The following is a 21,920-nucleotide window of genomic DNA, read 5'->3' on the forward strand; positions in this document are numbered from 1 at the left end:
ATCCTGGAATTAACTAGCTCTCCAGTACAAAGAAGAAAACTTTTTTTCCAACACAGACCCTAATTGTTGTTCTTTCATTTAAACATGCCAATTAGGAAATCATGTCACATTATCTAATTATCTGCAAGCACTTGGAAGACTTAGACTGCCAAGAATTATCAGCTTATTGTGACCATATACATATTTTTGTCCATTAAGAGGTACAACACACAAAACTATAGAACTTGAAAGACTATATAAACTGAACATTTTTTCCTTTTCTAATAGTTAATGAACATTTATTAAATAACTACTATGTGCCAGACACTGTGCTAAGCACTGGGGATACAAAAAGAGGCAAAAGATAGTTCTTACCCTCAAGAAGCTAACAATCTAGTAAAGGAGAAAACAAACAAACAAAATGTACAAACAAGTGATATATAGAATACATAGGAAATAATAGTAGAGGGAAAGTATAAAAATTAAGAGGGATTGGGAAAGCCTTCCTATAGAAGATAGGATTTTAGTTGGGACTTGGAAGCCAGAGAAGCTAGCAAATAGAGATAAAGGAGAACATTCCAGACATAGGGGACAGTCAGAGTAAATGCCTGGATCCAAGAGATAGAATGTCTTATTCATGAAGTGGCAAGGAGACTAGCGTTACTGGATGGAAGAGTATATGGTAGGGAGTAACTATAAGAAGACAAGAAAGGAGTGGGGGAGTGCCAGGTTGTGAAGGGCTTTGCCACAGAGAATTCTGTACTTGATCCTGGAGGTGATAGGAAGCCATTGGAGTTTACTGAGTAGAGAGGTGACACATTTGGACGTAAGCTTTAGGAAAATCACTTTGGCAGCTGAATGGAGGACAGATTGGAATGGCTTAAAGACACTAGAAGTGGCATACCCACCAGCAGGCTATTGCAATACTCCAAATATGAGTTAATGATTGCTTGTACCACAATGGTGACAGTATACCTCTCCTTGGATCATACCACCTCAGAAGAACGGAAAATTTACAGGTGCCTGGAAGTAGCTCTAAAGACAGCTGTACAAAACCCCTAAAGCTCAGGACAGAGCATTCTCCACTCTAGAAGCAGTCATACTTTGACAGAGAGCTCAGAAGTCAAGTAATTAACTAGGAAAATGAACAGACAGTGAAAAAACCTCAGACTATAGAATGGTGGCAGTATCAGAGGAGAAAGGTTTGGGGGGGGAGGTAAAGAACATTGCAAAGAGAAGTTGCAAAGGTGAGATCAACAGGTTTTGGCAACAACTTGTGTATGGGAGTGTGAGATAGTGAGGAGTCAGGGTTATACTTAGGTTGCAAGGTATAAGCTGGCAATGGAAAGGTTTAGGGGGAAAGATAATGAATTCAGTTTGGGACATGCTGAGTTTAAAATGTCTACTGGACATCCATTTAGAGTTTGAATTCAATGTCTGAAAGGCAATTGGAGATGTGAGATTGGAGATCCTCAGAGAGGTTGGGGCAGGATAGGCATATTTGAGAATTTTAATAATACAATCCTTACCTTCTATATTCTAGATATACTATTAGAATTCCCTAAATGATTTTTAAAAAGAATTTTAGCTCCTCAGAGAAAAGTCTACTGAGATATTTCCTATAATATTTTAACACTTTTATATTGTTTTTGAAAAGAAATAAATTTTCACCTCTCACTTTGAATTCTGCATCTTTCCTTGATTTCCCCATCTCTGATTATACTGCCTAACACACTAGGTGGTATCAACAGTTATACAACACTCTCTCCTACAACCATCTCCTGCATATTATTTTTGCTTTATATTTGGCATCAGATAAAATAATCATGCCAACACCAGAGGAAAATTATTTTGAGGAAATTGTTTCACTGTCTTATTCATAACCATTCTTCTTTCTTATTATGATTCAACACTGCCCTTTTTTTGCCCAAATGCAGCATTTATAAGTTTTAAGTATCTAGAGTTTTACTTTTTACTACCCTTGAACACCAGAATTCTGCTTTACTTGTGATTCAGTTATATAAAACAAATTGAATATTCACAAAGAATTACAATAAAATTAATCTTCTTTCCTCCATAGTCATCAATTGCCTCACTTTCTCTTGAATAATGAGAAAAAGAAAAAAAATTAATTATATAAATACAGCAAAAGTGCTCCTAAGCAAACACCAGGAAAAATGCTGAAAAGTCAGACACTTTCCCTGTCATTGTCTCGTTTCTTTCTCCTCCCTTTGCACTAAATTGTTCCAAACCCTAATTTGCAATAGCTATTTTCTTTTCATTCACGTACTATATTTTCAGTGTAGGAACAACAACATGATTTTATGGAGTAAAGTCACTTATTAAAGATCTTTTTAATGCATAAATTTGGAAAACACGTAGTACATCCCACAAGTGAGCTGAAAGATGAAAGAAAATTGCATTGTTCTATTTCTCATGTATTATTATGTATTATAATTATCTGTAAATGTTTTTAATACCTTATTGGACTATAAGACATGAAAGAAGCACTGTGACAGATAAACCTTACATCTCCCCCCAATACCTAGTTCACAGTTTGGACAGAATAGATATTTCATAAATGTTTGTCCAATTCAAACTATAATTGAATAAGTATTTGTTAGACACAAGACTTCATTTTAAAATGGCTATTTCTTCTAGCTACCAGCAATTACTCTTGTATTAACATTTTTATTATCTAAAATGTTTCCCCTGAATAAGAAGAGTTCATCCTGATCATCACAATGATTATACATCATTAATAATCAACAACACATTTTTATGAGAGTGAATAATAAATACCCTTAGAGGATGTCAGTAAAAATGAAAGATTACTACATAATGTACCATCATGATTTCCCAATAAATTTGGGGAAATGACACCAAAGAAAGGGAAATTGATAAAAATGAACTATTTTCCCTACTGCTTTAGTTAATGAGTTCACTCTCCTGTTTGACAGCCTTTTCAAACCAACAAACTAAGGTCTCCTGCTTCAGTCTGCCTAGGTTAGTTATAGACCAGCCTCAGAATCATAGAATATAAAGCTGGAAGAGACCTTAGAGATCACCTAATTCAATCCCTTCACTTTTCTTTCTCTGTTCAAGAAGCATAAATCCACGCAGTGAATAAAAGACTAGGCTTTTTGAATCAGTCCCCGCAAGCAAACTGAGCAGCAGCAGTGATTTTTTGGTGAAGGAATTGAAAACAAGATTCTCTCTCTTTGTAGAGGATATTACAGTGGATAGGGAAGAGCATCTAGTTTCATTTAAATAGGATCTTTTTATGTAATGGCATTTGCTTGCTGTTGAAGAAAGCAGCTTCTCCTGAATCTGAAAAGTGAGATGGACAGAGGCTGGAAGCTAATGAAATCTTCAGACTAAACACCCGCGCAAAAATCTTTCACAAAAGAGTAGTTTTGCATCATGCTCAAAGCTTAATCAAATGCTACCTCACCTTTTTCATCACTTCACAACTCACCTTGTCAGTTTGGGTTGATTAAAATACTTCTCTGATATCCGTGGAAATGTACATGAATATTTATAAAAAATCAGGCTGATCGATTCTTTTGTATCACATGCCTAATTGATTATAATTGGACACCAAGAGTAAATTGCTTCTTTAAGGAAGCCATGGCAGGTACCTAAAATATTCAATCATTACTTAGAGACTATCTATTTGCATCTTTTCTCCATTTCTCCAAAAATCATTTATTAAGAAAATGAAAAGTTAAAAGAAAGAAAGGATGGAGAATCATACTCTACTACTGCTCTGACAGAAGAGAAAACTGGAAACTATGAAAGTCAGAAGTATGATTTCAAATATCCTATAATGGGTAGCTAGAAGTAGTAGCAGTCCCCTCCCTTTAGAATGGATCTTCTAAAAACAGCATAAGAACAGGCGAAGAAATGGGATTAATGAATATAAAGAAATGTTTTCCACTAACTATTTTGTTCACCTCTATGATTTGTAAAGTGCTTTATAAATATTATTTCAATTTATGCCCACTAGGAGCCAATTTTACAAGAATAAAAATCTTACTTGAAAAAGCAAACACCAAACAGGACAAACTGTTACTTGATTCACCTTAGGAATGAAAATATTAATGGTGGCAAAAAAACTTCCACTTTCTAGTTTAGTTCATCAGAATTTGTAAACAGATAAACAGATATATTGAGATAATATTTTTCATTGCCTAAAACAGAAGTAACATCATTTAAAACTACTTACTATAGAAAAGAGCTTCAGGCTACCTAAATACCTAATAACTATTTGTTGTTCAGTCATTTCAGTCACGTCTAACTCTTCATGACCCCATTTAGGATTTTCTTGGAAAAGATACTTTTAACACCACAAGAGGGCATTTTGATTCAAAGGGAATAGTTTTCAGTTTAGCACTTCTGTTAAAAGCCAAAAGGTCAGTTTCCTTATCATAACTGAAATAAATGGAATACATACTAAATAGAAATCTGTGGATTTTCAGGCTGACAACATATATTTTCACTGAAATGCATACATTTTCTTCAGGCAACTCTATGCAGAAATTGTAAGCAAGTCTCTCACAGACAGAAGGTCTAGATCAGTTCTATTAAATATCCTAAAGCCGTGGAACATGGTTATACTGGAAAAGCAAATCACACATTAGATTAAAAGATTCTGAAATTTAAAATGTTTCTTGGATGATATCCAGAAAAAAAAATATGTATGTATGTATGTATGTATATATTCATAGCACTTAGTAGCTGGGCATTTATTGTCAACAATCATTCTACTATTCCTATCTATATAATAAATGTAGGATGAGGCAAGTAAAAAAATTAGGTAACTCAATTTTCTACCAAGGGCAATCCAATGCCAAAGTATCTGTGAGAGAATACTGGAACTCAAGTTTATATATTGTAACCATGAGTCATCACCTTGACATTGTTTCATTTTAATGTTGTACTGAACTAAACTCCACTCCCCCCTCCTTTTTTTTACCATCGCCAAATAACAAAGAATAATGGAACATTTTTATTTATGGGAGCTTGAAGGGACCTTGGAAACATTATTTAATCCCAACTCTCAAATTTGCAAATGAGGAAATTAGGCCTAGAATGGTTAACCATCTTACCCAACCTATTTAGTGGCAGAAACAGGACCAGAACCCAGACCTCCTGACTCCTAGGCCAGTGCTCTATCTCCTGTAACCACATTATCTCTAACTGCTATTTGGTTGTTCTCATAACTTACTCATGGGTTCCTGGGTTATTTTTTTTATCATTAAGGGACTAAGGAATCAAGACAAGCTGGATCTGTTCTGTTGCACTGTAATTACTTTTGTATTCTATTTTTGATGATTGGTGTCCAAAGCTTTGTCAAAATGTAGTTTTTTAGCAGGAAAGATGACAAGCCAATCATAAATAGAGCTATAAATTGCCAGTAACTAGGGCATCATCACCCACTGGAAATGTGGGCTTAGCGACTAGGAATGAGTCATAGTTGGCCAATTTAAAATGTGATACCCAGTCCTACTTCATTGTTTAGGTTGCTGACAACTTATCTATACAACTGATCTCTAGGCTACCTAGAATTTTTATACAATAACTAAAGCCCCTTTATCATATGACCATATGTTGAAAAACAACAGGTGGTAAAGAACTAGCAGAAAATTAATAAATGTTGCCTCCTGAGTGATATACAGGGCCAAATGTCTCCATACTTGACAATTATGAAATTAAAAATGGGAAAAATAGAAGAAAAATGACATCTTGGTATAGTGGAAAGGACATTAGCTCTAAAATCAGAGGACCTGAGTTCAAATCCCACTATGGATATATACTACCTCTGTAACCTTGGGAAAATTACTTACTCTCCCAAAGTCTCAGTTTCCTCATCTATAAAATGAGAAGATGAAGTAGATAACCTTTAAGGTCCTTTCAGACAATTGGTCTAGGATCCTATGAGCATTTACAAAAAAGCTCCACATTTTCATGTTCAGAGAAGAATATAATTCTTCTTATAACTATCTATGCTTAAATCTTGTTTAATATATATATGTAGTTAAGGTTTTATTTTATTTAATATTTTCATTTTCAACATTGATTTCCACAAGATTTTGGGTTACAAATTTCCTCCACATTTCTACTCTCCCCCCATTCCAAGATGGCGTATATTCTGATTGCCTTGTTCCCCAGGCAGCCCTCCCCTCTTTCACCCCACTCCCCGCCCCCATCCCCTTTTCGCTTACTTTCTTGTAGGGCAGGATAGATTTCTATGCCCCATTCCCTATATAACTTGTCTCCCAGCTGCATGCAAAAAAACCCAACTTTTTTTTTAAGCAACTGCTTTTAAAACTTTGAGTTCCAAATTCTCTCCCCTCTTCCCTTCCCACCCACCCTCCCTAAGAACGCAAGCAATTCAACAGAGATTACACATGTATCATTATGCAAAACACTTCCACAATGCTCATGTTGTGAAAGGCTAGCCATATTTCCTTCCATCCTATCCTGTCCCCCTTTATTCAGTTTTCTCCCTTGACCCTGTCCCTTTTCAAAGGTGTTTGCTTTTCATTACCTCCTCCCCCATCTGTCCTCCCTTCTATCATCCCCCCTTTTTATCCCTTTCCCCTTACTTTCCTGTGGAGTAAGATACCCAGTTGAGTGTGTGTGTGTTTCCCTCCTCGAGTTGAATCCAATGAGAGTAAGATTCATTCCCCCTCATTTTCCCCCTCTTCCTTTCCAACAGAACTGCTTTTTCTTGCCACTTTTATGTGAGATAATTTACCCCATTCCATCTCTCCCTTTCTTCCTCTCTTAATAAATTCCTCCCTCATCCTTTAAATTTATTTCATTTTTTTAGATATCATCCCTTTATATTCAACTCATCCTGTGCCCGCTGTCTATATTCCCTTCAATTCCCCTAATACTGAGAAAGGTCTCACGAATTACACACATCATCTTTCCATGTAGGAATGTAAACATAACAGTTCAACTTTAGTAAGTCCCTTATGAATTCTCTTTCTTGTTTACATTTTCATGCTTCTCTTGATTCTTGTATTTGAAAGTCAAATTTTCTATTCAGCTCTGGTCTTTTCATTGAGAAAGCTTGAAAGTCCTCTATTTTATTGAAAATCCATATTTTGCCTTGGAGCATTATACTCAGTTTTGCTGGGTAGGTAATTCTTGGTTTTAATCCTAGCTCGTTTGACCTCTGGAATTTCGTATTCCAAGCCCTTAGATCCCTTAATGTAGAAGCTGCTAGATCTTGTATTATTCTGATTATGTTTCCGCAATATTCAAATTGTTTCTTTCTGGCTGCTTTCAATATTTTCTCCTTGACCTGGGAACTCTGGAATTTGGCAACAATATTCCTAGGAGTTTTCTTTTGGGGAACTTTTTCAAGATGGATGGATTCTTTCAATTTCTATTTTACCCTCTGGCTCTAGAATATCAGGGCAGTTCTCTTTGATAATTTCTTGAAAGATGATGTCTAGACTCTTTTTTTGATCATGGCTTTCAGGTAGTCCAATAATTTTTAAACTATCTCTCCCAGATCTATATTCTAGGTCAGTGGTTTTTCCAATGTGATATTTCACATTGTCTTCCATTTTTTTACTCCTTTGGTTCTGTTTTATAAAATCTTGATTTCTCATAAATCACTAGCTTCCACTTGCTCAAATCTAATTTTTAAGGTGGTATTTTCTTCAGTGGTCTTTCGGACCTCCTTTTCCATTTGGCTAATTCTACCTTTCAAGGCATTCTTCTCCTCATTGGCTTTTTGGAGCTCTTTTGCCATTTGGGTTAGTCAATTTTTTAAGGTGTTATTTTCTTCAGTATTTTTTTGGTCTCCTTTAGCAAGTCATTGACTTGTTTTTTTCATGGTTTTCTTGCATCACCCTCATTTCTCATCCCAGTTTTTTTCTCTTCTTCTCTTACTTGCTTTTCCAAATTCTTTTTGAGCTCTTCCATGGCCTGAGCCCAATTCAAATTTTTCTTGGAGGCTTTTAATGTAGGCTCTTTGACTTTGTTGACTTCTTCTGGCTGTATGTTTAGATCTTCTTTGTCACCAAAAAAGGAATCTAGAGCTTGAGTTTGAGTCTGAGTTTGAGTCTGAGTTTGTTTTTCCTGCCTGTTCATGTTCCCAGCCAACTACTTGGCCCTTGAGCTTTTTGTCAGGATGTGACTGCTTGTAGAGAAGAGAGTACTTTGTCCCAAGCTTTAGGGTCCAAGCACTGCTGTTTTCAGAGCGACTTCTACTCCACTGTCACCCCAGGCTCTGTCACAACAGTGCTCCTCCTCCCCCAAATACCTCTAGCCAGGACCGCAATATGGATCTGAGCAGGGCACAGCAAGAGAATCTGCCTTTGTGCCCACAAAGTGCTCCTTGCACTCCTACTCTGATCCGCTGCTAGATTCCTCCCACCATGTAAGCCAGGGACTCAGGAAGCAGCTGACACTGGAGCTCCGGGAGCAACCTCAGGAGGTTCCTGCTGCTACTATGGGCACCGCTGCACCACTTCCTCCACCCCCAGAGCTGGCAGCTGGACTGCTCTGAACTCAATCCTGAAGTTTCCCCCAACCTGCTTTTTGGTGTTTGTGGGTTGAAAGGTCTGGTAACCGCCATAGCTCACTGTTTCGTGGCCCCAAGGCCTGTTCTAGCTGGCTGACTCAAGATCTGGCTGGCCTGCCCTCCCCTCTCAGCACTGTGGATAGACCCTTCCCGGCAACCATCCAGGCTCTCCTGGGCTGGAGTCCTGTTTCCCTGTGGTATTTCGTGGGTTCCACAGCTCTAGAATTTGTTCAGAGCCATTTTTTACAGGTGTTTAGAGGGATTTGGGGGAGTATTTAGGCAAGTCCCTGCTTTCCTGCCACCATCTTGGCTCTGCCCACCTTGTTACACATTTTAATAACAAAGTATTAGAATGCTAAAACTATGTTTTTATTTTTATTAAAATTACTGCATACTATTTTTCACCTAACCCATTCTCCTAGAGAAATTGATGGGTTTTTTTTCTCTTGGTCAATTCTATTTGCTATTTCTATAGGGAATGAATTGTTTTGATAATTAATTCACTAGAATTTAATGTAACTGACTGCACAGAATTACTCTGAGTTGATGCGCAAAGAAAGGCATTGTTCTTTGCTGTTAAGGAGCTTAAATAAGTCTAAAAGGAGAAAAAACAGACTAACACAGATAACCTTAATGCATGATGTTACATGATAAGCCTATGAGAGGGCTGCCAAATAAATGTTTTGTGAGGTCTGAGGGGGAGAAAGTTGGTAAGTGACAGAAAACATTAGCAGAGTCAGTAAACTTCATTGTTCAAATGAAGCTAAATTCATTCTGCCTACCTTGGAATTGGAAGTAGACTCCAAGAAACAGAGCCTGTTGCCAAATCCTTCAGCTGCCAAACATAGTTTCTGCTGTTCTTTGTGGATGGTCGCAGTACATTGCAAAACCACTTCGTCATCCTGCCAAAAGGAAGAAATAAGTGGCAAATGTTAAGTCGGACATGATTGTGCATTCTAGATCAGATCTGGAAGGACACAACTTAGATGCATTTTAAAAATCGAAGTTAAAGGCAACAGCAAGAACAAAAACACAAGCAATTCCCAGGGCTTTATTAATTCATTGTAAGAAAGCCAGCTCAATGTAGAATTTGCCATACTAAAGCATTCATTTTTTTCCCACATGATACCCCCTTCTTCCCACGGGTAAAACTGAGCAAATCACACCACAAACTAAGGCCTTTTAAACATGATTAAAACAACAACATTACCAAGAAATTATGTCACGTATCTTCTTAACAGCAAATATCACAATAGAATAGATTCTATGGGTGGGCAGATGCATCATTGTAAATCTAGTATCTCAGAAAGCAGATCAAGAGGATAATGCCTTCAGTACGTATGTAACCTTCCCTAGCAGATTTAAATGGATGTATCACTTAACTATTCCATACCATTACAAGATAATGGATTCTCTAAAGATTAATTAAGCATGGTGGATGGTAGAGTGGATATAGTGCTGGTCCTGGAATCAGGAAGACTTCTCTTCCTGAGTTCAGATCTGGCCTCAGACACTTACTAGCTGTGTGGCCCTGGGAAAGTCACTTAACCCTGTATGCCTCAGCTTCCTCATCTGTAAAATAAGCTGGAGAAGGAAATCCCAAACTGCTCCAGTATCTTTGCCAAGAAAACTCCAAATGGGGTCATGACATAATTGAAAATGAATGAACAACAAAAGTAGTGGAGGAAAACTATTGCACAACCTTTTGTTACCACCATCAGTAATCATGGTAATACCACCTGCATATGTATAGGACTTTACAAAGCACTTGTGATTTATCTTATCCCAACCCTACAATAACTATATGAGGAAGTCAAGGCCCATAATATTATTTCCACTTTACCAAACAGGAAATTGAAACATGAAGAGGTCGAATGACTTTCCTTGGGGACATGCAGATATTAAGTGGTAGTTTTGGGGCTAGATCTCAGGTTTTCAAATTTCTACTCCCCAGACATAATTATGTTACTCAGTGCCATCAATGGTGAAAATTTAGGAAATATAAACTGTTTTGATTATGGCATTTCACCTTGAGGGTTCAAAAAAAACCTGTTGGGTTAGATGACACAAGATGTCACATTCATCACTACTTTTTATTAATCACGACTTTAATTGAGAAGGGCAAAACAAACACAGGCTACTAGAAGTGATAAGATGTAACTAGCCTTAAAAAGTATAATGCTGGCTGGTTAACCTAAAGAACATGATTAGCTTTGTTTATTAGCAAGAATCAATATATTATGCATGAAAACAATGACACCTCTACTTATATGTTTTTATATTATATAGGCAGCAGCAACAATCAAAGAAGAATTCAACAATTCCAGACTCAGGCATAGTCAAATTCCTTGCAAATCATTTTAATATCTGCCCTTAGGACAGCATTAATTCCTAGTAAATTTTCAGTTCTTGTTATTTTTAAATGGTCAACTTGTGTAACAGCTTGCTGAACATCTCAATGGCCAAGTGTTGTGAACTATGACAGCCAGGTATCTTAGGAAATATGGTCTTCCCCCTCCCCTTACACAGATGCGTGCATACACACACACATACACACACACACACACACACACACACACACACCTGCACCCATGCACATATACACACATGCACACATGCACACAATTTAGCCCTGAAGAAGAGGGAGGAAACATCACTCATGGATTTGGGAATTAGAGATGAAATCTTACTCATTTTTTTGCCTTTCTTTTTATTCCCAACACTTAGTATAGTACCTGATACATGGTATGTTGACTGATTAACCAATGGAAGAGGAGCTAGGTCTGGGAGGGCAATGTGGCAAGTAGAAAAACAGGAACCTTGGTCACTGAGATGAGATGGCTGATCAAAGAGTGATAAGCAAGCCACCTCCCCCGGGATGGCCAGTGTCATCATCCATAAGCAGATAGATGGGACCACAGCAAATCAATTGGAAGAACAGCTTAAGTGGCAGTGAACTCTCTCTCCCTTGGCTGCGCTCTCTCACAAAGTTAGGAAAATCTCTTTTTTCCTTTTTCTCTCCACCATCCATCAGTCTGGGTGGAGGTGAAAAAAGCACCATTTCCTATTTTGCTATCCCGCATTACCTATGGTAGTTTGTAAAACCAATTTTCTTTTTATAAATTCATTTTTCCTTGTCAGCAGTTATGCCATTATTTGAGATCAGAGTGCAGATGGGGGAGGGCAGAAATGTGCATGAGTAGTTTTGTATTTCATAGGCTATCTACACTAAGACCCCAAAGTTCTGGCATGAGAGGTGAAAAGACTTCTCTACACCTATTAAGTCATAGCTAAATTTTACCCCCTTTTTTTAAAGGGAAGGATGTAGCAGGAGGCTCTAGAGGAAACAGTCCTACCTCTGAGCTGGTCCACTAGATGTTATGATTATGCCCCTTCTGGTAGGGAGAAGAAAGGAGAACATAGATTCACCTACCCTCATGGTAGTACTGATTATAGTTGTTATGTCTGTAATAATTTATTTTCATTTAATGAGTATATAGGTATACAAATACATTATCAGAATGGTCAAAATAAAACAATGCAATAATTTTGAAATTTATGTAATTTGTTGGACCTTTGTTAAATTTAGGGGTAATATTTTCAATAAAAATATGCTGAGTGGAAAAAAATTGAATGCATGAATAAAAGAGAAAAAAAGAAAAGGAGAACAGAGAAGAAAGAAGGAAAAGGAAGAATCAAAGAAATTCATTATATTTCTTGATCGGGTTCAGAGTAGGACTCTGCTACAACAAGTGAAGGGTGAACGAAGATACAACTATAAATTTTAATAATGTAACTTATTGTGACAAAATCAATGTGCTTCAGTTAATGAACCAGGGTACTTTATTTTTCATTTCAAGGTGTCTTTTTTGAATATGAAATCTATATAGTCTATTGGGATTCCCCAAAAAGTCAAACATATCTAGATCTCCAGTGACCAAAAGAAAAACTAAAATCTGACCACAAATTACCACCTATGGTTGTAATTATGCAGTAATTAATATCAACACATACAATTTCTAGGCCTCCATGATTTGAGAAGATGTCTGCCTTGGTGACAGAGATTTTTGTTAAATATCCTCACTTTTTGTGGTTCCTACAAATAAAATATCTGTACTTTTTAAAATAGACATGTATGTCAACAGACTTCCTAAAGTCTATTTCTACTCCAAAACTAAAGATAGTTTTCAACTTTCAGCTAAAGAAATAACAGGTTAACAGAACTGTGACCCAGAGGAGTCCAATTAAAATCAATACCTAACAGAAGATCAGCTATAGTTACAAAAATGCTGTTAACAATAGCTGCCGTTCTTGGATTTCCATGTCTTATGGTTTCTTCTGAATTATCTTTCTTACCTAAGTTCTGGGTTCCAGTTTCTAGTGTACATATAAATCAATTCTACATTGCTTTAATTTTTTTCCCCTTTGGTTGCCTAATTGTTGACATTTTCTGGGATTCTTCTACTGTCCATGTTTCTGTGACCTTGAATGCCTGAAGGTATATTCCATTCAATTTAACAAGCTGTGTTCAATTTAACAATACTGTGTTCAAGGCATTTCAATAGGACCTGGAGATACAAAAAGCAAACACGCATACACACACACACACACATACACACACACATATGCACACAGGCAGACACACATATGCCAGTCCTGTTGCCTTCAAGGAGTTCATATTCTACTGGAGAGCATATGGTAAAAAATGTACAAAGATACCAAATAAATTAAAGGTAATTTGGAGGGTAACAACCAAGAGCAGAGGCAGGAATGAGGAAATGCCTTGAATAGGGGTTGACAGCTGAATTGAGACTTTTTAGGAATATATAGATTCTAAGAAGAAGAAATTAGAAAGAAGAACATTACAAGAATGGGGAATAGAGTATAAAAGGAAAGAGAAGACATTACACATACAGGGGAAAACATCAGGTCAATTTGACTAGAAATAAAGTACATAAGGAATGGTAATATGATATGTCTGGAAGGACAGGCATCATCTTTTTCTGTCTTGACACATTAAAAAATAAAATCACTATAAAATTCAGCTCCTGGTTTCTTGATTTTTGATCCCATGTTTCTCTTTTCTTAAGAAACGATATTTTGATTCAAGTCATTATTGCAAAGGGCACTATGGTTTATCAATCAGAAACTATAGAACTAAGCCAAAACTATAAAGAAATTTAACAGACTTCTTGGTCTGAAAATAAACTTTCATTTTCAAAGTCTAATTTCAGTGGCTAAATTTTTAATTATGTGACAATGAATAGCTAATGTAGTTCTACTTCAATATTGATGTGCTTATTTTCCTTGAAATACTTGAGCACATTCCTACTCCTGACTTGTTAAACTAAACAGAGATTTTTACAAAATACAAGGAACTGAGATTTTAAAAAAAGATATGTACAACAGACATTAAAATTAATGAACTTTCTACAATTTCTTGGTTCAAAAAGTATAAAAAATGGTTAGCAAATACTTCAAAAATTAAATTGAAACAGCACCTAAGTTAACAGGTACCTCATAATAAATACTTAAAGGATATGTGATTTAGTTAGCAGGCAGTACCCATATAGAAACTTCCTACACAAGCACATCCCCCAGCCTGCTTTTTACTTAATAGATAAGTCCAAGGCAGTTGCTTGAGGTACACAGATTTTAAGTGACTTGTATCCCAAGGCATTGTGCTAGAGAAACAAAAAAAAAAAGAGACTGTTCCTTTCCCTAAGGTACATGCACTCAAAAATATGTTTTTATAATTTGGTGTCCCTATTTGGAAGAAACAAAATTATAGATTTGTAGGACTAGAAAGCACCTTAGAGAAATCTTATCAAAGCAGGATTCTATTACACAGGTATTTTGTGATTTCTTGTGTCCAATATATAGGGAACCATAATGAATCTACCTACAGACATGTATTAAGTACCCACTTTCTAGCAGGTATATATTTATATACTAGGGACATAAATATGGAAGTGAGATAGCCCCCACCTGCAAGAAGCTTACATCATATTCTACAAGGATTCAATAAATGTGTTGACACAAAAAGAATAGAATCCTTATTTGTATGAAATATAGACATAAAATAGCAGGGCTGGAAGTGATCTCAGAGATCCAGTGAAAAGAAAGTTAGGGAAGGAGGCAGAGGATTTGGGTTGGAATCTTTAGTCTGTTACAACCTGCGTGGATTTAGTTGAGACATTTTGCCTCTCTGAATATTAATTTCCTCATCCATCAAATGAGGAAGTTGAACTAGATGACTTCTGTAGTCCTAGCAATAAATAAGTTGCACCATTGGTCCACCTGCAGATAACTGTTAAACAATTGTCAAAGCAAAGCCAAGGTGTCCACCCGTATCATGGAGGATGTCTAATGCTGGGGCCAGATGGAAAAGAGATTCTCTATTGATGTGGAAGTCCTGCAGATAATTCTCTGTGTGCATAATATATTTTTCTTATGAAATAAATGTTGTCCTATGAAAGAGCATAGATGATGATGGATTAGAGTCCATGGACCATTTTTAATCAGCATTGGGTTGACAAAAAGCCCAAAGAACATTAACTCTCAAAATTACTAAATATAACTATCTCCATCTTCCAACCAATTTAAAATACTTACTGTCCTCCAAATATGTACTTTCCCAAATCCATGCCTTTTCTCATACTTTTTCCTATACCTAGATTGTCCTCCTACTTTTATAGCAAGTCCTATATTCTCATGTTAAAATAATAATATTTTTTGAGAACTAGGTCAAATGCTAACACTTCCATGAAGTCTTCTGTCTTCTTGGAAATTATTATTGATTTATGAAACACGTACTGTGTTCCAGGGAATGTTTTAGCACCGGGGGTACAAATAGAAGAGCAAGATAATCCTTGCCTTCAAGGTGCTTATTATATTCTATTCCCATTATATAACTCATATAGTACTTCTTTTGTTCATCCTTTGTGCCCTATCAAATTCTGTTTTATATTAGCTTTTGTAAGTGTTCTTTTCACTGCAGTTTAGAGCAAGAGATTTTAAATGGATCTGTGAACTTTAAAATTTTTTTATAATCACTATTTCAATGTAATTGATTTCCTTTGTAATCCTATGTATTTTATGAATTTAAGAAGTATTCTGAGAAGAGATTCATAGGCTTAACCTGACAATCAAAGAGGCCCATGACAAAAGTTTAACGACCCTTTCTTTGGAGCAATGACCATGTTTTATCTACATGTGTATTTTCCCTTGGTATCTAGTATGGAGGTTTTGGAAACAGTAGGTACTTAGATAGTTGTTTAAATAACTCTAATTGTTGGATTTTTTTTACATGAGGATTTGAAGTTTAGTCTTCCAATTTCTAATGCAATTTAGATGTCTGTTTCATGTAACAATTATCCAACTACAATGCAGCAGGCAGAATATTCAATCTGTATATATTACATATGATCAGTGTTTCTCTCCTTCTAGCTTAACATGAATAAATGTCTATTAGAACTCTTATCCATTCCATTTTTGACGATGTTAAAGGAAGAATTTCATTTACTAGCTCTAAGCAGGTTTGCCAAACTACGAATAGAGATAAAGATACCTAACAGCTGAAAGAAGAAGCTAAGTGGTACCGGAAATAGAGCACTGAGCCTGGAGTCAGGAAGACCTTAATTCAAATCCCACCTCAGATACTTACTAGCTGGGCACAGCTGATACTTACCTCGGACAAGTTACTTAACCTCTATCTGTCTGGTTTTATAACTGTAAAATGAGGCTAATAATAACAGGATAAAATGAGATAATATTTGTAAAAGTGCTTAAAATAGAGCCTGGTATATAGTAGGCACTATATAAATGCTAGGTATTATTATCATCATTATTATTAACAGATCATCACAGAGTTAGTGAATGTCAGAGCTGGAAGGAACAGTAGAGATCACTGAGTTCAACTCCCTTAATCAATATATGAACACAGAGGCCCATCCACCAAGGCAAAGTGACTTGTTTAAGCTCACACAGCTAGTAATAATAATAAAGTAGAGACATAGTCCTAGAAGGCAGCTAGATGACACAGTGGTAGAACATTGAGCCTGGAGTCAGAAAGAACTGAAATCAAATCCAACCTCAGATACTTACTAGCTATATGACCTTGGGGAAGTCTGCCCTCAACGAAAAACTGGGGATAATAATAGCACCTATTTCCAAGGTTGTTGTGAGCCTCGAATGAAGTAATATTTGTAAAGTGCTTACTTGGTAGGCACTTAATAAATGCTTGTTTCCTTCCTTCCTTAATACAGGGCCACTCAAGCACTCAACTGTGAAGACCACTTTGTCCATTTTGAGGCTCAACATAACATAGTTGATCACATTGCCAAAGGCTAACTCCTACCTCTCCCCAGTTTCGGTCTTTGGGAAATTATCCCCAGAAACTCTTGGTAATTTACATTCTTAGTCCTTCACAACCTAGTGTTCTCAAGACTTTGGAGAAATAAAAAAATAGTCCCTCCTATGGAAAATGTTGGGGATCCTCTATCTTAGTGTAGTAGTAGTAGAGAGAAATATCAAACCAATTTCTCTTATCCTACAATTCATCTAGTTAAAAATACAGATGCATGTCATTATTTATATAAAAATAGAGGCATTCTTGGTAAAGAACCCCAACCAGCACCCCTTTTAATCTTTAGCATCCTCTTATAAAGAATGTGTCTTTTAAAGGTGATTGTCAGAATTGAGGATTCCACCAAAGAACGAACTACAATCCAAACCTCTGATTCTTTATAAAACATACTCTGATCTTGTAATTCACAATGAGATTAGTAACCCCTGGGAAATCTATACTTAAAGTTAAACTCAACTTAATAGAACAAAAAAAGCTGTTCAAGGTAGGATAGACAGCGTGAACGAAGGCATAGAGATTAAATAATAGAAGCGCAAACAGGTAAAAACAGCAAGCAAACTCATTTTAACTGAGGGGAGGAAGTAGTCAATGAAAAGCTAAAGAATAAGGCAGATGTAGTATGAATAGATTAAACCATTATGAAACCAATAAGGCTTAATTTGAAAGAATAGTCAATGGACTACTGCTGTATAGTTTTTGTTTGTTTTTAAGGAAAGGACTGACATAGTAAACATGTCAAGACCCAACCTAAAGGAAGTACGATATTTTAAAAAATTAGATGGACTTGAAGTCAAGACCTGGGCTTGTATCACTGTTCCAATACCAATCAGCTATGTGATTGTTATACTGTAAACTCTTTAAAGGCAGAGGCAGTGTTTTACCTTTCTGTTATTCCCCAGGGCTTAGCACAGAACTTGGGACACAGTAGATGCTTAATAAATGTTTGTTGACTAAATTATATTTTATCTCATACTAGTAGGATGGCATGAAGATCTATGAAACACTTGTTTGACCTAGAACGATTTAGCGAGATAAGTATCACAAGTATTATTGAATGAGGCAACTGGAGCTCAGAGATGCAAAATTACTTATTCATGGCTTGGGTTCAAATCTAGTCTAGTATTAATAGCTACATAACCATACCACTTTACCTCTCTGAACTTCAATTTCCTCATCTGTAAAATGGACATAATATTACTAGTAGTATGGCACAATGGATAGTCAGGAAGACCTGGGTTCCAACATTATGTACAACTCATACATAGTCAGAAAAGGAGAAAGACATTGTGTTATGCTTCAACTTGCTTACTTAACAAAATGGGAAGTGAAAATGATGGGTGTAAGCCTGCTTCTCCAACATTGTAGGAAGGAATGTAACCACTTGGGAATCTGTAAAGTACTCTGAGAGCCATTGGGAGAATGATGCTATTAAATCACAACACACTAGGATGAAACATAATACTTTGTGCTCACCATGATGAGAGATGGTGAAAGACTTTAATATTATGCTATTTAAGGATGAGTTGAAGGAACTGGGAGTATTTAGCCTGGAGAAGGGAAGATTTAGGGGGAGGAGGGCATAACAGTACCCTTTAAGTATCTGAAGGGCTGTCACATAGAAAAGAGAATAAACTTGCCTTCATTGATCCTAGATGTCAGAACTAGTACTAATGAGTAGAAGTTAGAAAGAGGAAAAATTAGGTTGGATTTAATGAAAAATTTCTTTAAAATTGGAGTTATCCAAAAGCAAAATGAGCTATTGCTCTGTTCCCCTTTACTGTAAATCTTTAAGCTGGATAATTGCTATGGGGGAATGTTGTAGGGAGGAGTTTTGTTAGATTACAGGTTGGAGTAAATGGCCTCAGAGGTCCTTTTCAACTCTCATATTCTATGTTCCTGTGATTTTCCTATTCAATTCATTTCTCTAAGGTCCCAAAAGTCTAGAAAATTGAAATATTAATGAGTGGAATACTAACATGACAAGGAAAACCTCAAAGGAAAACACAAACTAGATTAGTCTATGCTGTATTATAGTATAAGAGTAAGCTGCAAACAATTTATATGACCAGATACAATCCCACAACATCTCTGGCATTAACCCCAGAAACATTTTTGCTAATGGGCATGTTGAGATTGCACAAATAGGTCCACATGAAAACAATTTCCATAACATGATCTGACTTGCCTCTATCCATTCTCTACTGACATTTTCTTTCAATAAGTGAGAAAGAAGCAGATTGCAAATGTCATCAACATCACCAACGACTTACTAAGAACACTCAGTACTTCATTATTGACCCTTTGCAAATAGGAAAATAAAGTATTCCAGAAAAGACAGGGCAGAAGAAGTTTCTTGGTATGTATCCTGACATCTAATTAAGCATAAATGTCTTAAATTATTAACATAAGGGATATGACAGAACAGAAAAGTTAGAACTAGTAGGAGAGAGAAATAAGACCTAATGAAATGAAAAGCTTTGAATTGTACCATTCACACTTAATGTTAAGTGAATATTCATGAGTATCCACTAAATTCCATCTTTGCGGAAAAGAGGGAAAATAAGCACATGGAATAGAAAAATAAGATTTTTGACTAAGAAAGAGAAGACTAAAAAAAGAAAAAGACAACTAAAAGGCTACAAAGAAAAGACTAAAGAAGTTTTGAATTTATCTCACTGAGGTCTCTAAGATATTCAGTATCTAGCAAGATAAAATGTATCCTGCCTATAGTATTCTGAAATACTTAATATTTCTACCACAGAAATCACTTGTATGCATGTGAGTCTATATATGTGTTTGGGAAAGGGAGAGGATTTTGGTACACTCACATTTTAGAATGCTGACAACAATCTTCCTTGCTGAAATACACCAGGGACGAGAATAAAAGGTCTACCCCTACAGTAACTAGATGCATAAAACACTTAGATATCCTGGGAAAAAAGCAATTGCCTTCTGTGGTGTAGCCACACAAACTCATTGCCACACAAACTTACTGCTTATTTGAGCAAGACAAGGATCTTGAAAATTTTCCTTCCCCTCACTGACCAAAATATGCTACATGGGCCAAGATAATAGAACTGATGTGATCAACTCTTAAGATTAGTCTCAGTGCATCAGACAGCAATTTGGAATCAGAAGGGCTTATAACCTTTCTTTATGTTTCATAATATACCATCACCTCCAAAAGCATATTTTCTTTTTTTTTTCTTTCTGTTTTTTTTTTGAGTGACCAAAGTACAGAGATTTTTCCAGTCTAGGCCACTTTCTGCAATGAAAAATGCTTCACTTCTCTGGATAGACACCAAGTACACAATGTGAAGGAGAACAGATCCCAGAGAGTTTTACTGCAGTATGCAGTAACACATTTTTGTTCATGATGGAATATTATTCATAGAATTTTATTTTTATCTTGCTTCTGGAATTTTTCTAATCATACCTATATACTTGAATGTTTATACTGAGACCTCGGAGCTCTGAACATTAATATATGGGGACTGGATATTGCTCCATGGATACAAAAATTTGTTTTTAAAAAAAAAAACACAATGAAACATTAGCTTGCATTTTTTGTCTCTGGCTCTTGATGCTGCTGTTGGCAAACCTTTTGAATTCTGTACTTGCTAATTATGACATAAGTGTAATCCCTCAACTAAAATACAGATTTAGTATCCAATATGCTGGGCACTGCAACCCACATATTTTCATGAACTTTCAGTAAATTACAAAAAAAATTTAATGCTATGAATAAATTATTAAGATAGAAAAATTCTCTAGCCTAGGCTGAACTAATAATCTAATAAATTATATTTGGATAATAAATAATCCTAAATAATGGACATGTAGATTCTGTCCCACAAAAAGTGTTTACAAACTAAGCACCATATCAGGTCTTATAACTGGAAAAATGAGAAAATTAGCCGGATGATAAGAGAAGTAACTAGCCCTTCATAGGGAGGGGAGGAAGACTAATGAATGAATTATCTCAAGTATATTCAAATAAGTATTCATTATATCAATAATGCTGAATGTACTTATTTGACAATTTCTTTCTAGACAGGATGAACTGAATCATTCATGAAAAAAGTCAGAAAAAATATGTATTTCACAGGAAGTGGTAGATTCAAAACACACATGGATGAATGCAACACAAAAGAGAAAAAGGAGATAAAACTCTGATATGTACAAAATCTCTCCAATAATTAGGAGGTTCTCCCTGCAGAGTCCTGAATCTACACCTCTTAAAGAAACATCCATATCCCATAGGAGAGATGAAGAATGAATATTTACAGGCAGTAGCATGTGTATGGAATCCTGTTACTGGTCCGGGAAAGAAGATATGTATCATAGTGACATGCAATTCCTTGTTGAGGTTAAGGGAGACAGCCATATACGAGTGCTTCATGTCTATTCAAATCAGAAAGCATGCCCTCTTTCTGGGGAGTGTCTTTGGGGTATGACTGAGAGCCAACTAAAAAAAAATTTAGCTGTTGACAGAGATTCACTTTTACTAATTGGTGTAGGAATAAGTGAAACTTTCAAAAGAAATCTGAATTATATCTCTAGTAGCTTGAAGTCCTGGAAAGTAAAGGGGTTCTGCAGGGGTGTTTTTATTTTTTCCACCATTCAGAGGATAGGATTTTGTTAGAGAAAGAAGGCAAAATGGTATAGTGAAAAATAGCTTTGGATTTGGATTCAAAGAACCTGGGTTCAAAGCCTGGTTTTGCAACTTACTGCCAGTGTGACCTTGCAAAAGTGATGCCAACTCTCCCAGCCTCAGGTTCGTCACTTGTTCAATGGGAAGTTATCCTACATGGTCTCTCAAATCCTCTTCAGCTTTAAATTCTATGATCTAATTGAATTTCTGTACCAGTGTTTACAATGTTTGAATGACTGGTTCCTAACTAGAGATAGAGATGGAGTATATCTCATGAGACCAGGAAAGAATTTGTTTGGTAGGACATTTGCTGACCTGAGCAAGAGAACTTTAAACCAAAAATTGATAGGGAGAAAAACCAGAAAAAAATA

The 21,920-nt window shown here is 36.1% G+C and overlaps 1 protein-coding gene across 4 annotated transcripts in view; it reads right to left on the minus strand.

Moving 5' to 3' along the window:
* The window catches only part of RYR2 (ryanodine receptor 2), an 828,134-nt gene that overhangs the window by 614,048 nt on the left and 192,166 nt on the right, over positions 1 to 21,920 (minus strand). For all 4 annotated transcript variants that reach the window (XM_036753924.1, XM_036753927.1, XM_036753925.1 and 1 more), the window contains exon 2: positions 9,310 to 9,429. In XM_036753924.1, the coding sequence (XP_036609819.1) occupies positions 9,310 to 9,429 (120 nt within the window). The remainder of the gene's footprint in view (positions 1 to 9,309; positions 9,430 to 21,920) is intronic.

The sequence above is a fragment of the Trichosurus vulpecula genome, chromosome 4 (genome assembly GCF_011100635.1).
Source record: "Trichosurus vulpecula isolate mTriVul1 chromosome 4, mTriVul1.pri, whole genome shotgun sequence".
Classification (NCBI taxonomy): domain Eukaryota; kingdom Metazoa; phylum Chordata; class Mammalia; order Diprotodontia; family Phalangeridae; genus Trichosurus; species Trichosurus vulpecula.